At 35.5% G+C, this 17,481-nt stretch overlaps 1 protein-coding gene across 1 annotated transcript in view; it reads left to right on the top strand.

Annotated features, from left to right (window-relative positions):
• The first annotated feature begins 1,994 nt into the window (after positions 1-1,994).
• Positions 1,995-17,481, top strand: part of LOC134797533 (6-phosphofructo-2-kinase/fructose-2,6-bisphosphatase-like) — a 33,412-nt gene continuing 17,925 nt past the window's right edge. The window contains exons 1-2 of the mRNA XM_063769808.1: positions 1,995-2,459; positions 11,426-11,781. Of these exons, the coding sequence (XP_063625878.1) occupies positions 11,436-11,781 (346 nt within the window). The 5' untranslated portion in view covers positions 1,995-2,459; positions 11,426-11,435. The remainder of the gene's footprint in view (positions 2,460-11,425; positions 11,782-17,481) is intronic.

Raw genomic sequence — 17,481 nt, 5'->3', positions numbered from 1 at the left:
GGAACAATAAATCGGAAGCCTCGCCTGCAACGAGATCAATGATGAACAACATAATTTAAAATGTTATTAATTATGCCAAATGATGCAAAGTCATTATTCAAGATTAATTCTTCATTCAGTGCCCACTAGCACATTAGTTTAAGTACCTACTGTATAATATAATAAGCTATCAATTTTACCACTTGAAACAATATTAATGAGCAAAAAAATATTTTTTGATAAGTATATACCTACCTATATATATACATGTACACTTTTATTGCCAATGTACTAAGTTTCTTTGTATTGTCTACCTTGGTAGAAGAACTTGTACTTCTCGAGACCTTCCAAATGAGCCTAATAAACCCAAAGTGTTTATTACCTTTTCCCATCGAAGAGTTCCTTCGGCTTCCTTCCGACTGCATCATCAGATCAGCTCCATGTTACCATATGATTGTATTGCCATCGGAAATACGCCAAGTTACAGCACAAGCAGAATACTGATGGGAAGTGGTTCAAATTTAAGTTACAAGATTTAAAGATTTTGAAGCACATACACATATAAGGTAAACGTACTGGTGCTCAACGCGGTCCCAGTACATGTCATCTTGAAACTTAAGTCATTGTCAATAGAGGTGACACTGACAGCAAGGTGTCATCTATTGGGCATTAGCATGTCGAGCACTAGTACGTTTACCTTAGGTACATATACAAATATACGCGGTGAAGCTAAATAAAAGTGTATAATAAGTTTTTGGCTGAAATTTCAATGTTGGTACAAGTTATTTATTTATTTATTCAGGTAATTACAACACAATATCTAAACTTAATTACAAAAGTATCGGTAAACCAGTAAGGTTTGTCTCGATCGATACTCCCATCCGCGGTAGATAAGTTTGTTATCGCTGACTGTACTTTTCCTTCCACAAGCAACTTGATCGAGTCAATTCTAAAAAGTCTAAAAACCCCAAACACAATTAGGTTGCGTTTGTTTTATCACAGAGTTCCTATGGCCACCTCCTGTCTCCATCATCAGATCAGCTTATTGATGTTACCTTAATATTGCATTGTCACCCGACATATATACATATGTACCTACCTATGCAAATTTTCAGCTTCATTGGAAACCGGGAAGTGGGTCAAATTTAACTTGCAAGATTTGATTACAGACAACAGGACAAGTGAAACTTGAGATAGTAGTATTTAAATTTAGTATTAACGCCTAAATGAAATTTAGTAGCAATACGCACAATCATCCATAACGCAGGGATGTTTAAAATTCTAAATTACTTAAATAATTAAATATCAAAATATGTAAGTCCTTTTAGATGATTTACCCAAGGAAATTGGGATTTTTTAAATTGTTTCAATTAAATACTGTGAACTAAATTCAAAATAAAACAAAGGAACCCAGATAATACATGAAACAGAGGTAAACAACAGGCGGCCTTATCGCTAAACACCATCTACTACAAACCTACTTTAAGTTTATGTCTCTATCATTTATTTGAGATGAGGAGTATGAGGACTTTATTAATTCTTTAAAATGGTTTCTCAATTAACTATCCCCTGAACTAATTGTCTACTTAATTAAGTGCTAATACCTACACAAATTAATTTTGACATTTAATTTATGTGTTTATGTTACAATGCGATTCAAGGTGTTTTGCCGCTGACTATAATTATAAAAAATCCCTTTTATGTAGTCAGCAGCGGCCGAAGTACCTAGTAAGGAAAATAAAGCTCTAAGCAAGTTATATCAGAATATCAGTTACCTATATGTACAGCGAAGCAGCGAACTGAAAAACTGCATGGACATAATAATATTATGAATGACTTCATAGGCCATCCAATTTTACGGCCTACATTTCGGGAAGTCTTGAATTGAACCATAATAACCATATAAATTTATTAACATTTAAAACAACGCGCCAAGTCCCGAAGTTCCGAGCTCCCACCAGCGACCAACCGAGCGCGCCCGAAGTAGAATCGATGTCAACGCGACCAGTCGGTCCCCGCCGTCCCATTTCGTTATCTCGCTTTCGTTGCCTCGGCCTCGCCACACCGCTGTACAGTGCGAGACGAATCCGCGCCGGACGCATCGCGTAAACAATAACACGTTGACAAAAATACTCCATATCTAACCACATCGTGCTATCCTAGTAATTACAATGCGTAAAATACGCTCCGGCGTCAAGTAAGAACAGTATAAATCAGTGAATTGACGGTGATCTCGCAATCTGCGGCGTATAGGACTGCAAAACTGTATAATTTTTGTGTTGTATCCCCTGTGAGATGTTGGGGGAGAATTTTGGTTAAGAACTTGACTTTGGACGTTCATTGGGACTTGTCTCGAATGTGTATTGAAACGTTTATTGCCATACACGGGCGCACTGCTATGCGCCACGATTTGGTGCATTTCATTCGACATACATCTTCCGACCACTACTGCGAAGGAAGAATTTAGTTTTTGAGGCCAGGTAAGAAAGAATAGAACTGAGATTTTTTTGCTTAACATGGCTTGCGACTGCATGTTGCATGTGGCTATTATACCGCTTTTTTGCTAACAAAAATATATTTCTTTTGTTCCCGAAAGTTAAGGATGTTACCTATAATTATTTCGACTTTAAATTTGGCCTGTACAATATTGTGATTAGAAGTAATTAGCGTTTTCATATTATGCTTAGCTATCTGGAACAGTAAAACACAAATTAGAAGTCATAATATAATACATATGCGTTTTACATTTCGCTATCTTTGCCATTGCCACATGCAAAAATATTTTTTTTATAACATTAGCAAGTGGTTTGTTTATGAAATTATATGTACTCGTAGAGTTCTTAACTCAACTAGTTCTTCTATTTCTAATAAAACACTCTCCCACCGCCGTTACTCCCAACCTCCCACCCCTCATCATCCATCCATCCATCCTACATTTAAGTTTCCTTCCTTTGATGCGCTGCTGCGATGCGATGATTTCAGTTAACTAGAATTAATCAGCAAAACTTACGTCAGTAAGGCTTATTAATAATTCAAACACGTGGAGCAACGATAATATGAAAGAACTTTTTGTACCTGATTAGTGAAAGTACATACATAAATTTAATTAACCATCCACCATTACACTACATAAACACCGATACCAACATAATCACTCTTTTAAAATTACAATAACAATGTGGCTTAGGTACTTACCTATCCAGAATTGCGTATGTAAGTAGGTATACGTATTATTAAGAGTTGAAAAGTTGGCTCTGGAAATATACAGCTATACAGAAAATTCTACAATGAACTAAAAGATACAGATACTTTAACATTGTCATGAATGCAAGACTACCCAACTGCATCAGCAATCAGCAATAAAGCAATGGGTCATCAACTCATCACGCATAATATTCTCTTTTATACAAAAAGAGACTGATTATGACTGCAGTCTTGGCATTCATTTATTACTTGAAACAAGTATGAACAAAGAAAATTTTCATATTCTGAACTCGTCGTCCTTGCTATATACTTTATGCTCTGCTTCACTCGGTGCTTGGTGCCTTCACATATTACAATGTACGGGTAGGTACGTAATGCTGAATAAATACCTTTTCTCAAACATGCAATGAAAATGTCGTCACTCCGGGCGTTATATCAGGCTTCGAAGTATCACGTTTAGGGCGGAGCAACTCCAGAGAACTGTAAAGGAATTTCATACAAAATTTAAGGCCTAGGCCGGGAAGTAATTTTTTTTTTAATTTCCATTTCACAGATATGTGTGACACACCATCGTGGCATTCAGCCATTAAAGTAATAACACACTATCGCACCGCTTTAAAAAAAAACTATAGGCAGTTTATGGTTTATGGTACGATTTCTTTTTTTTTTAATCTTTATAGGGCTGTATCTCCTAAACCGTGCGTCGCAGCGCGAAAATAATAAAATATTCGTTCGTCTGTAAGAAACCCTTAATTAATATTAAAAAAAAACACAAAAAAGAAAAAAAAAAGAAAAAAAAAACTTTATAATGCTGTATCTCCTAAACCGTACGTCGTAGCGCAAAAATAATCAAATTTTCGTTCCCCTTTAGGAAACCCTTTAATAACATTTACAAAAACAACAAAAAAGGCTTGCAACCCTTCTGGTGTTGCGGGTGTCCATGGGCGGCGGTAATCGCTTACCATCAGGTGATCCGTCTGCTCGTTTGCCTCCTATTTCATAAAAAAAAAAAAAAAAAAAAAAAAAAGGAAAAAAAAGAAAAAAAAAGCAAAAAAAAAATTTATAGGTCTGTATCTCCTAAACCATGCGTCGTAGCGCAAAAATAATAAAATGTTCTTTATTCTGTAAGAAACCCCTAATTAATACCTATTTAAAAAAAAACAAAAAAAAAAGATAAAAAAAAAACTAAAAATACTTTATAATGCTCTTAAACCGTGCGTCGTAGCGAAAAATAATAAAATTTTCGTTCCCCTTATGAACCCCACGCACTGAATAACCTATCACATTAGGACATGAAACAATCATCATCATCATCAATTTTTATTATTATTTCATTGCATGTTTAAGAAAAGCACTATACATACCTCGGCGTGAAAAGGGGTTGTCGGCCTCATAACTATCCGGGCCTCGCTTCGCTCGGCCGTCTATATGCATTCGGCCGGCAACCCCTTACTTCCCAGCCTCTGTAGTAATGTACTATTAGTCATGTATACAGGGTGGAAAGATAAGTCGGGCCCTGGAGGGAAACTACCTTAAATCCTTAAGCTGGCTCATTTTACTTAAAGGAGACATTCCATTATTTTTTTAAGGAAACAAAACTGCATTCACAGATTTTCTAAATCTCGCTTGCCTCGCGCGGGACTCGAACCGACTAAAATTTCAGAAAAATAAAAACTCGCAATTTTATTCTACTAGTCGATACCAGGGATGTTACGGAGCTCCGGTTCCGTTTCCGTTAAGGCGGAACTTCCGTTTGGTATTACACATCCGTTTCTGTTCCGTTTCCGTTATGTTTGAAACGGAAGTTATAACGGATGTCAATGCTTCGCGCGGCGGCGGCGTACATCAAAAACAAACAGGTTCATACCAGTCATTCGCTCATCGCCCCGATTGCCACGTGCTACGCTAATTTGTTGTTTGTTTGTATACTTTGTTTTATTCGTGTTATTAAAATTAAAATCGTATGTGTTCTGTTGTGTACTGACTGTGTGTAGTGTGTGTGGTGAATGTTAGTGTGTAAAAAAAACGAACAATGATGCCGAAATCAAGTTACTTCTTAGGTAAAAATTTTTTGCTTATATTATAACACCTAGAAGGTCAAAGTTTTTTTACTGCATAATAAATGCTGATTAATATTTGGAATTTTTGTTTTTAATAGACCTACCCTTAACATCTCGTCCACCTATCACTCAGGCTCCGCTTCTGGTTCCGGTTCCGTTTTCGGTTCTGTTTCCGTTTTCGGTTCCGTTTCCGTTTTCGGTTCCGTTAAACTAAATTGAAAACATCTGTTTCCGTTTTCGGTTCCGATAAAACCACATCCGTTACATCCCTGGTCGATACAGTTAACTTACACTCGTCTGTCGTACAAAATAGCTATAAAATCTAATATTTAGTACTCAATTTTTTTTAGATATGCCAAATTGAAGAAAAAAGAAAAATACTATGAATGCAGTTTTGTTTCTTTTTAAAAATAAAGGAATGTCTCCTTTAAGTAAAATGAGCCACCTTAAGGATTTAAGGTAGTTTCCCTCCAGGGCCCGACTTATCTTTCCACCCTGTATATGTATAATAGAATCCCTAGTTGTTGATTGGCAACCATCTAAAGCTACCTAAGTATTCACAGCAGCAGAGCTGACTACATAAGCATGGAATTAATTATGTCTAGATACTTATTTTTCTTTAAATATTATTTATGATTCTGGTAACTTGCAGTGCCCTTGAAATATCTGTGTCACTGGCGTGACTGCTTTGACAACACTAAGGTATCAGGGATACGTGGCTTTCCGTCGTTACGGTACTCGAGAGGGCTTCAGATTATTCATTAAGCCCTATCTCGGCATAGACCAAGACTACTCCAACAGCTCATGGCACTCTAAAATGCTTAAATTTTGGAAAGAATAGAGAGAGAGTTTATCTTATCTATGAATAGTATGAATGAAACACGACACGAGTGCCACCATTTAATACAGTAACAGTAATGCAGTTTTCATATGACTAAGACATCATAATAACGATGTCTACATACCATACCTATCTAATTACCAGTCGGTTTCACGCTTATCTAACTCCTCAAGTTCCACAGTTGCAAAACTTTGTGAAGCAAATATTTTAAGTTGCCTTCAAACTGGTTTTAACTGGCTGTGAGCAGCTCGTTACATGGCCACCTTGAGTTAATACATAATTTGTAGAAAGCTCTGGAAGAGTGGAAATATTATGGGTAGAGGGTTATCTGAGTATCGAGAATAACTTTACAATGGCACCAGGCCGATAAATTTAAAACTTTCAGATAAGAAGTAAGCCGGGATAGGACTCGTAAAAATAAACATACCAAGGGCCGGTTTCATCAACATGTCTGTGTAATTGTATTTACCGGACCTAATTGATATCCCATTTAAAGCCCGTTACACTTAAAAGTTAATTAATTTACTTAAATAACCTGATGTCCTTCGGACTGCTTGAAGTTTACTTTAATACATATGTATATTTTTAAAAGTCTAATGGCATACCTGTATCTATTTACATATAATGTATTTAAAATTGTGTGATATTGTGAACTTCCTATTTTGCTACACCCTTTCTCGGGTCGAGGTATCTAAAATACCTGGGGCCTTATTCGACATGCCACTTTTGACGTCGCATGTTGAACTTCTGTTGAATCGAATCATTACTTTTCAGAATTTGACATTAACAATCAACAGTTAGGTGACAACCAAACCATTATAAACCTTAAAGTAGTAATAAAACAAAGTTGTTTTTTGTTAAATTATTGGTTGTACCAAATGAACTTCCGCACTTGATGAACTTCAAATGAACTTCAACAGTTGAATTTCAATTGACGCGAAATCTGACAGTTGTACATGTCGAATTTAGCCCCTGGTATTTATGCCATAGATATAATTTATGCAAATAAATATCTCTTTCTCTGTCTTTATCTCTCAAGTTGTATATTGGCCCTATCTGCCTGGAGTAGGTACCTTACCTGGATACCTACCTACGTTCGCATAAATATATACTAAGACTTACACTATATATGCTAAGTGTAACATTTTAATGTTTTCGAAATAAAAAACAGGTAACGGTAAACAACATTAAAATTACCGTTTGATTACATTCAGAATAAAACATTTGTTATGCTATGTATAGGCACCGCATCGTCGGTTTTCCTCCGTGACGCCAAAACTACGATTGACGTCGTGAATCAATTACTTATAAAATTATTCAGGCCATTACTAAGGTAAACGGACTAGTGCTCGACATGCTATTGACAATGACTTAACACTTTGACTACCGAGAACCCGCCTGGTAGGCACTCGTAATGTTTGCTTAGATGCCGGACAACCCGCCCAGCGGGTTGTTTTGTACGCAGATATAGACGACCGGTTTCTGGGGTAGTGCGCCGTTTTTTGCCCGGTTGCGAAAGTGTTAAGTGTCAAGATGACGTGTACTGGGACCGCGTCGAGCACCAGTACGTTTACCTTACTACATTCTCTCAATACAGTTTAATTACATTATATTTATAAATAATATACAATATACGGATAAGAATTTGTTAAATTAATGATTAATTGACTAATTAATTAACTTACTCATCTTATATTATTTATTAAGATTTATTATGTAAAATGTTTTATACTTTGTTGCTGAGACTGCTTCCTCCACAAAGAGATAAAAAACTGGTTTCAGATTGTTCAGTTCAGTCAGACTTAATTTTATAATTTTAATATACCTATGTATATTTTTTTTGGTTTCAAACGTTTATTTGTCCTCCAGTCTGTCCTACCTAGTGGTAAATATAACTCGTCGCGCACTAACACTAACAATAGAGCCGCGGTGTTTTACGCCACACACATCTAATGCTAGATTTCCATTCCCGGAATCGTGGCGGAAAATGTTTCTAGGAAAACTTCTTACGCTGATGCATGTGGGATAAACGTATGACCTCAATAGAAACATGCAATACAATATGGGTTGATTTTAAACCGGGTTAACACATACAGACTCAAGAGAAAAATCTCTGAAACAAACTCAACATATGAACTGAAATAAATGTCATATACTAAGAAAAAGTGACAAATTAAAATATTTCTCTGAAATATAGTACATTACTACAGAGGCCGGGACGAAAGGGGTTGCCGGCCGAAGACATATAGACGGCCGAGCGAAGCGAGGCCCGGATAGGTATGAGCGCGGGCAACCCCATTTCCCGCCGAGGTATGTATAGTGCTTTTCTCAAACATGCAATGAAATAAATAAAATAAAAAATCCACGAAACCCAAGTTTTATTTATAGAAAAAACTAAAAGTAAACTACACCCAAAATATAACCAACACGTACCTATATCATTATCACGCGTATGTTTTACACGAGTCGTGTATTTTTACTACCAGTATATTTTTATGTATCTTTGATTTTTTCGCCTTGTATCCGTCTGACTGTCGTCTTCGTCACATAAGTTTACATAGTCTTTCATGTTGATATCATGTTTCACATACATCGTTGCTTTATGCATGGAGTAAATAAGTATAATTTCCACAGTGTTGACGAATTTGTAGTTACATTCATTTAAAATATGCCACAAAACTGTTTCTAATAAACTGTAAGCCATTTTTCTTAGTTTCTCAAATAATAAAATTGCCATAAGCAACCATAACCATATACATACTTCGTCTTTGACTTGGCGGCAGAGGCAGCAAGTTATTAAAATCAATTCTGCTTACGCTGCCAATTCCAACACCTACGATTACAATTAATACTAATTTCATTATTTCGTCGGAACTCATATTAAAGTCAAAAAATCAACAACGCACCATAAATCCAATAAAACAGAATGAATATTTTTCAACTTTACCTTATACGATTAAAAAAATATAACTACGCGTGTTTGAGTAGACCTTTTTACCGCTAACGTTTAGATGAAATATTTTAAATGTTTTTATTTGTGTAGTTAAATTTATAATTTAAAATTATAGAATGTATTATTTATTAAGTTCATGTTGATTTTATACAAATAAACCTGCAAATTATAGCAAACATTGTTTTTTGTTTTTTTTTATAGGCGTAGTGGCAGTGTCATTGCGAACCATAAAGCAAATACTGCCTCTAGTTTTTTTTAATGGATGAATGCCACGATGCTGTGTCACAAATATCTGTGAAATGAAAATTAAAAAAGAGGACTTTGTCGGCCTAGGCCTGCAAGATGTGTATGAAATTCCATTAACGACCTTTTGTCCTAGCCGTACCTGAAACGTCATACTTCGCAGCCTATTATAAGGAACATAACATCAATATTTCATTGCATGTTTGAGAAAATTTAATTTGTTCAAATACTTTAGTAAACTCAACATATATTTTAATTTTTGAAAATGGGTAAGTATATGCTTCCATACTAATTATTGAATAATGATCTGAATATAACACTTAAACTCTCGCGTTTTGTACACATATTTAATTACACAAACGGGTCTATCGCGATATAACAACTCAGCTGAAACGTCGGAATTAAAGGTAAAAACAATGTAATGATCTGAATATTTTCATCTAAGTTCTGATGATGATAAGTAAATTATAAAAAAAAAAGTATAATAAATAAGACAAGAAGGCTAAATCAGGGCTAAATAAGTATTATAGGTAGAAGTTGGACTATTTACACTGATATTTAGAATTACTCAGATATGACAAAACTTTGCAAACATATTTATTCCAAAATTAAGAAAGCGTGGAACTACTTAAAAAGATAGGTTTCATTCATCAGAAGCATAATGATACATACAACGCAATACAACTTTATTAGCTACGTATGAAACTGTATATTTTTCTTTATTCAAATGCATGCCCTTATTCTCTGAGATATCATCATGTTAGTGAATGATAAGTTGATGACGTAATTTTCTGGTGATGCAGACAGTAGACAGTACTTACCGTCAGTACCTTGGTATGTTGCCAACTACTAGGTGGAAGAATCTACAGTTCAACGTTTTCCTTAGAGTATTACAAGAGAATGCGTCACTAAGTTACATAAAACAATTTGTAGCCGGCATATTTAACGATGACAACTTCGAGAAAAGGTTGGCTAGGCAGTGCTGGCAGTGTCCTTTGTTTTATCTTGGCGGAGGCACTACCGTGCCCCCAGAAATACACAGGCATATGCGCAGATTGTAAAGCAGAGTTTAACATTGTGATGACGAATAATAAATTAGTAACTAAATGCAATTTCTATGTTTACACTAAATATACAAATAATAGGTAATAAATTACCTAGGGTAGTTATAAGTATCTAGGCAGGTAAGTAATATAACCTCATGCTGCGGATATTGCGTAAGAAATACGCTAAGGCAGCAAAACAAAAGGTTAGGCTGTAATAATCGAACAATATTTAGTTAAACTCTAGAAACTACTAGCTGTTACTGCACCGATAGCTGAAAGCCTTTCAATTGGTTAGCATCTCAAATTAAAGTAAAAAAAAAATACTCCTGTCTCGACGTTTCGGTTTGAAAATATTGTCTGTTATCCTATCCCTAAAGTCGTTGTACATCATTATTCATTAAGTAACGTATATCTCAGAAACGCTTTGTCCTAGATTAAAATTTTCATTTCTCATGCTCTGAAAGTTGTTCTAAAAGGTGTGCAGAAAATGATACGTTTCTGCACTAGAGCATTTTAGGTTCCTAGTACGATCTTATTTTTTTTTTTATGATAAGCAATTGAAATTTGGGTATAAATGGATTTGTTATAGGTACGATTTCCATTCTGATATTTGACTCCCCATGCATTCCATAAATAACGATACTTTTGCCTAAATAATTAATTGAAAGTACCCTCAAAAAATACTATAAAAATGTATAGTTAGTCATGTTTTTAATAAAGACATGCATTTTACTTTCCTCATATTTGAAATGTAATGTAGAGTGTTTAACTCGGGTGAAAGGCATCATTTCATCCCTTGGTTAACAATCTACTATAGCCAGTTAAGAGGGTACCCATCTTGCAATGTTGTAAGTTCATCTTTGCAATATTGAATTGAAATTGAAGAGTAAAATACTTATTGCAACTTGAATTTGAAGTTTTAAGGAAAACATACAATTACAATGACTACGCTATTTTAGTAGTGATGCATGCTTGTACAACTGCATTTGTTTATTTAGTTTGAATGCAATGCGACACATTTAATTACAAGTAGCTAACGCATTCATTGTTTACAAAACAAACGCTTACGTCACTAATGCCTGTCAAAATATTGTTCCAGATCGCAATCGATGGCGCTACTGAGCATCCGATTCCGAGGCGATTGGTCTACGTTTCTGTTCCTTATATACTACAAAATCTATTCAGCGATCGTTTGGTTGGCCGGCAATCATTGCCGTGGAGCTGATAAGGGTCGCTCAGTGATAAGTGGCGGAGTCGGCGGACAGTCGCCAGGAGGCCTTCACAGAGTACGCACGCGTCGACGTAGACCGCAGCAGCAGCACCGCGCTAAGCACATCGTTGCATTGACTAGGAGACCCTCATTGAGAAGAATAGTTATGGCACCCGGAGCGAGCACCGCCCACACCATGCTGGAGGACAAGGAGAAAGCTCTCGGAGCCTTGGCCACTGCCACAGGTCAGTCTACTTTAACAATTGTTTCTTTCATCCAAAGTGAACGCGGTTTCAACAATGACTTTAACTTCGAACACATCAATATAAGGCAGGCTTAAGGCACCTCGATTTCAGTTGGCCACTGCCACAGGTCAGTCGACTTTAACAATTGTTTCTTTCATCAAAAGTGAACGCGGTTTCAACAATGACTTTGACTTCGAACACATCAATATAAGGCAGCCTTAAGGCACCTCGATTTCAGTTGGCCACTGCCACAGGTCAGTCTACTTTAACAATTGTTTCTTTCATCAAAAGTGAACGCGGTTTCAACAATGACCTTAACTTCGAACATATCAATAAAAGGCCCCCTAGCAGTGAATGCGTTAAGGCACCTCGATTTCAGTTCTAATTCAGTTCAGCTTTGGTTTGTAATTTGATGATCACGAAATGGTTTACATGAAATGTAGGTGAAGGAAAAGGTGTTATTTACATGCTTGTGTCGGTACACAAACAGAGACCGGTGTCTCGTTGGGTACTTTAAGAGTTTTTATTCGTTGTGTTATGATAGGTAGGTATTTGGAAATGAGAATCACTTGCTAATTGTTTGGTTTGCCAATCTACTTATAAAGTAAGGTAAACGTGCTAGTGCTCGACATGCTAATGCCGAATAGATGACACCCTGCTGTCACCTCTATTGACAATGACTTACGTTTCAAGATGACATGTAGGTACTGGGACCGCGTCGAGCACCAGTACTTTTACCTTATTTAGGATTGCACTTTTTCAAAGCATACCCACTTAATTTCTGAAAAAAAAAACATTGCAGCAGTCCCCCCCCCCCCCCCTGACAATCCAATCGATCTGACAAATTGTGGATTTGTGTTGGACACGGCAAAATAGCGGTAACAATTTCACTGATTTCTGAAAAAAATGGTACATCTTTGGCGCAAACTTTTTGAATTTAAAAATTTCAAATTTTAAATACATACACACTGCACCGCTCTCTTCCGTACAGCTACTACTTCCTTGATATCTGTCCTCGACGACGACTAAATAACTTACTTCATACATCATATTTGAAAACTACGTATTTACTACGATATTTAAGAAGTCATATGAGTTATAACTTAAATTACGACGTCCTTTAATTTTCTCATCTATCCGACTTGAACCATGGACTCTCCATTTCCACGGCACCGTCAATTAGGGACAAGCGATTTCCGCAGCTGCCGCGACCAAAGTCCAACTGCAAATAGATTCCGCGTTATTGCTACGTTCCCTGGCATCTAACCAATACAACATTTCCCATGTTCGGATATGGAAATTTAGTTTCATAATATGTTTCATAGTGCACCTCCTAAAATAACCCACAAGGAACCAAATCTATCAAGAAATAAATATCCGTACCGGAATTACTTTTTGCTTCTGATATTTTGCCTTGATACAATTGGCGCGTTTATTTTGGCAGCGCCGTTAAGGCTAACTTACTCAGTCTGATCAAGCGATCCAAGAGTGCCCTGATGTCGCATCGATAGTATTGCCAGTTACCCAGATTCTTTGCGATGGCAGAAAGCCAACTGATGCCACCGTCTCATCGTGGTGTGGGAAAATTTGCAAGTCCTATATTTCAGCCAGGTACTTTCAGTTACGCACGAGGCGTAAACGTGACATCAGATTAGGCTAATGGTATTTAGTGTTTGTACATTTTAATGCAAAAGCATTAGTGGACATTTTGATAACGTTCAGTTAGCACAAATTCGATAATAGATTGTTGTGCAATTCGATGTTTACTGTTTACCTACGTTCTATTTCTACACTCGTGGAACATTACTAATGTTCGATCGAATGTTAATTAAATAATTAACCTTAAGATAAATCCAACGATATACCTACATCAACGTTTGACGTCATAACCCTCAATGGTCAATTGCCTTGTCTTCTTGGTCGCTAATTGATCAGCGAGTACCAAAATAATTCAACGGTATTGTTGGCTTTGTTTTAATAACCGCTCCTTACTACAATTGGACACAATGTCGTTACATTGACACTGTATTGTAACAAGTATCATTGTAGGTCTTCAGCGGCCTTGAATTTGAGCCAAAACAAACTATTTAGGACATAGTTAACAACGAAAATGTCGAAGACAAAGCCAGAAACGCCTGTTTATTAATAGGTATTACCTACCAAAATGCTATAAAATAATCCTATTATAGTAATGACACTTTCCGACATGACTAGGTAAACTGAGTGTCCATTGGCTCGGGCGTGACGAAATGTAAAAACATCGTTACATCAATCTTGACCTCACACTTATCTCGAATGATCATGCATATTCAACCCATTCCCGTTTGCCTCTCTTATACTGACGTCTTTAATAATTTATTCAAAGCTTATATTTGTTAATAGAATTCCTTTATTAAGAGTCTATAATGAAATTGGAAGACTAATAATGTTAACAACTTCATTAGTTTTATCAATTATCAGTGGAAACTTACAAATTGTTAACAATACCGTAACCGCAAGTGACGTAACGACTATTTAATGTGTTTAACCGGTGGGTGTGTCACATACCGAACTATTTTCCTGCTTCGCTTGGTTACAGTTTCTCAAGTACTTACTTACTTATTTACTTATTTGCTATGCTGTACTAAATAACACACGGGAACATAAAGTATATTTTATTTTATCTTATTACTTAGGTACATACAACACAACGCCACAGACTACTAATATTAAAATTACTGGAAAGTTCTGTTATTTCCAAAAGTTGAAACGCAGTTTACTTAATTTGCAGTTTCTTATAAAAAGTAGAAAGTCAAGTTACGTACGTTGAAAGCTTCGAGACTCCAAATAATTGGTATTCGGATACAAATTAACGAAAAACAAGCCTGCGCGGGGGCATCGCGCCATTGTGACGTAGTGCCACGCCTCCGTTGCTACTTGCCACCAGCAAACAAACCAAACATTGTTATTCTACATTGCCTAATTAAAAATAAGTTTATCGTGAATCTTGACAAGCCGACAAGGGTAGAGTGATGATGATGATTTGCAATTGAAAATCTTGATAATGTTTAACGATCAACATGGAGAGAGATATTTATCTAACTGTATTGTGTTAAAAAACAGCTCGTTGTGGAGACAATATTCGGATTATAATCTGATTCTGCTAGGTGTTGGAAGTTAGGAGCTTGGTTGGTGTTGGTACATACACGGTATAATTAATTGTGTATCTTTGTTAGGAATCTGAGATATGGGGTTCTATTTTGGGGTAGGCGTGCTTTATGGTTAATAAGGTCTATTTTCTCATTTTCTAGGTTGTATGTAGAAGAATAGGACAAATTATCTTCGGGGTGGCCTATTTGACAATTTTATTGTCATTGTTATATAAATATGATAAAAAAACCGATTAGCTAGAACTTGTTTTCGGCATGTGTTTTTCATTCTTATCGTATTGCCCCCTGTTAATTTATCTGCGGTTGTTGGCACTTTGATTATCGTATTATGTTTAATAAAAGCAAAGTTATCATTATTATGACATGTAGACATAAGTCGAATTTCTATGCAGGTGTCTTTATGCCATGATATGCAGGTTTACCTATATAGGCAACAACAGATGTAAATGAAAATAAATCCGAAAAACATTAAGTATAAAGAATTGAGAATTTACTGTACCTACCTACTTTAACATTATGAAACTTATAGTTCGTTTTTTTTTAGCATTAGAAATAAGGTAAACAATCTTAATGTGTCTTTTAATTGAAAAACACATTTTAAAAATAAGTTACGGCAAATATGTAACAATTATGAATCTAATACGATCATTTATATTCTTCTGCTTTCATAAGTAATAGTTTTTGATTTTTAAAAAGCGTTTTTCAATTAAAAGACATGTCCAAATCGCAATATAAATTAGAGATAATTATGTAATAGTTCACATAAAGACAATATTGAAATTGATGGGCATATTGGTTACCTACTAACTGCTGACAATTTTATTAGTTTAATTACATATTCAATTATAACGCTACTTATTTGCAACAGTTATAATCATATTACCTACGTATCATTTAGAAATAAATAATTAAGTAACTTGTGTAGGTACCTATTTACTTGGATACTACAGAAAATTTTATAATTAAGGTAGCCTTACCTGTTTAGTAATTATTGGTATTACTGTACCTATTACCAAATTGCTTTAAAAGCTCTTTGGATGAATTGAGTTTTTTTAATAAGAAAAGATAGTTGCAAAGTCAAGATCAATAAAATAGGTCAAACGGAGAACTTAAAAATTATTGTTTTTAACTTGACGTTGTTAATTTGTTATTACAATACTTAATAACGTGTCTAATAAAATAGATGACGTTAATCTCAGTTATCTTAGCGGATACAGCGGCGGGTGTGTTATCTGTATAAAGGGTCACTTCTAAGGAAATGTTTTGACCCTGTACCGATTTCATGTCAATACATTGCTTCCAGATCACGATTTCTGAGCGTGCATCAGATCAGACGTCAGTGGCTTATAATTACGTCTTGTCTATGCGTCTTCGCCTTGGTCTTTTGTTTGAATAGCTACAAACGTTAATCCTCTACTTACATTATGTTTACTAGAAGTACAAAGTAGCGCCTAGTTTGTACACATTATATGATATAATTTTAACTATGAATGATTTTCTTTGGTTACACATGAGTCACATGACAGTATCTATACCTTACTTTACCTTGTTTACAAGCAGTTCAAGTAGCGGTAGCGCCTAGTTGACCGAAGCGAAGCGAAGGTCTACGTTTTGACTCGGGCATTTTGCTTTCGTATGTCCGGATGTTCTCCTCTACAGGTCGCAATTCTTAACCGATTCTCGTGAAATTTTGTGACCGAATTTTATGACTAAATAAAAATTTTTTGTCAATCCGGTTTTTGGAAATTTTTAAAAATGGCGGAGTCGTGATACCTGGCGCCTAAACAAATAGTCGTATCGATATCATAAGAGTTTTTTCTTTTTGAGTCATGTTTACAGAGTTAATAGCAAAAAATGCAGAAAAAAATTATCGCTGGTTTAGGCGGTATTTAGATATTTAGTTTTGTATTTCCGGATGTTCTCCTCTACAGGTCGCAATTCTTAACCGATTCTCATGAAATTTTGTGACCAGATTCTATGACTAAATAATATTTTTTGTCAATCCGGTTTTTGGAAATTTTTAAAAATGGCGGAGTCGTGATACCTGTCGCCTAAACAAATAGTCGTATCGATATCATAAGAGTTTTTTCTTTTTGATATATGTTTATAGATTAATAGGCCAAAAATTCAGAAAATTTGTATCACTGGTTTCGGCGGTATTTAGATATTTAGTTTTTACTTGAGAATGAGTAGCTAAATTTCGTCAGCTTTAGTAAGAACTATCATGGCGCATTTTGCAAACGTTCGCTTTTTTGTTTGCATAGGGAGGTCCCTGGTTCCATCCCCAGTAATTGTATGCTGCTACATAACTTTTTGTATTTTTTTATACTTAAATTTCGTATCAATTGTTGTTTTTTATTTTATTTTTTTATTTTGAAAAAATGAAAAAAATCGTATTTTTTATTTATCAAGCGCGGGCTAAGCGCATTCGTTTATTTTTTGCAACAGATGATGGCTTTTTGCGCTTTAAAGAAAATTTGATTCTTGAATATACGGCGCCATACCTTTGGCCTATGCTCGTCTAGATGGCGACACCATTTTATATTTAACA

This window comes from Cydia splendana, chromosome 15, assembly GCF_910591565.1.
Source record: "Cydia splendana chromosome 15, ilCydSple1.2, whole genome shotgun sequence".
Taxonomy (NCBI): Eukaryota; Metazoa; Arthropoda; class Insecta; order Lepidoptera; family Tortricidae; genus Cydia; species Cydia splendana.
The sequence above is the reverse complement of the archived record's forward strand: the minus strand, read 5'-3'. Positions and strand labels throughout refer to the sequence as shown.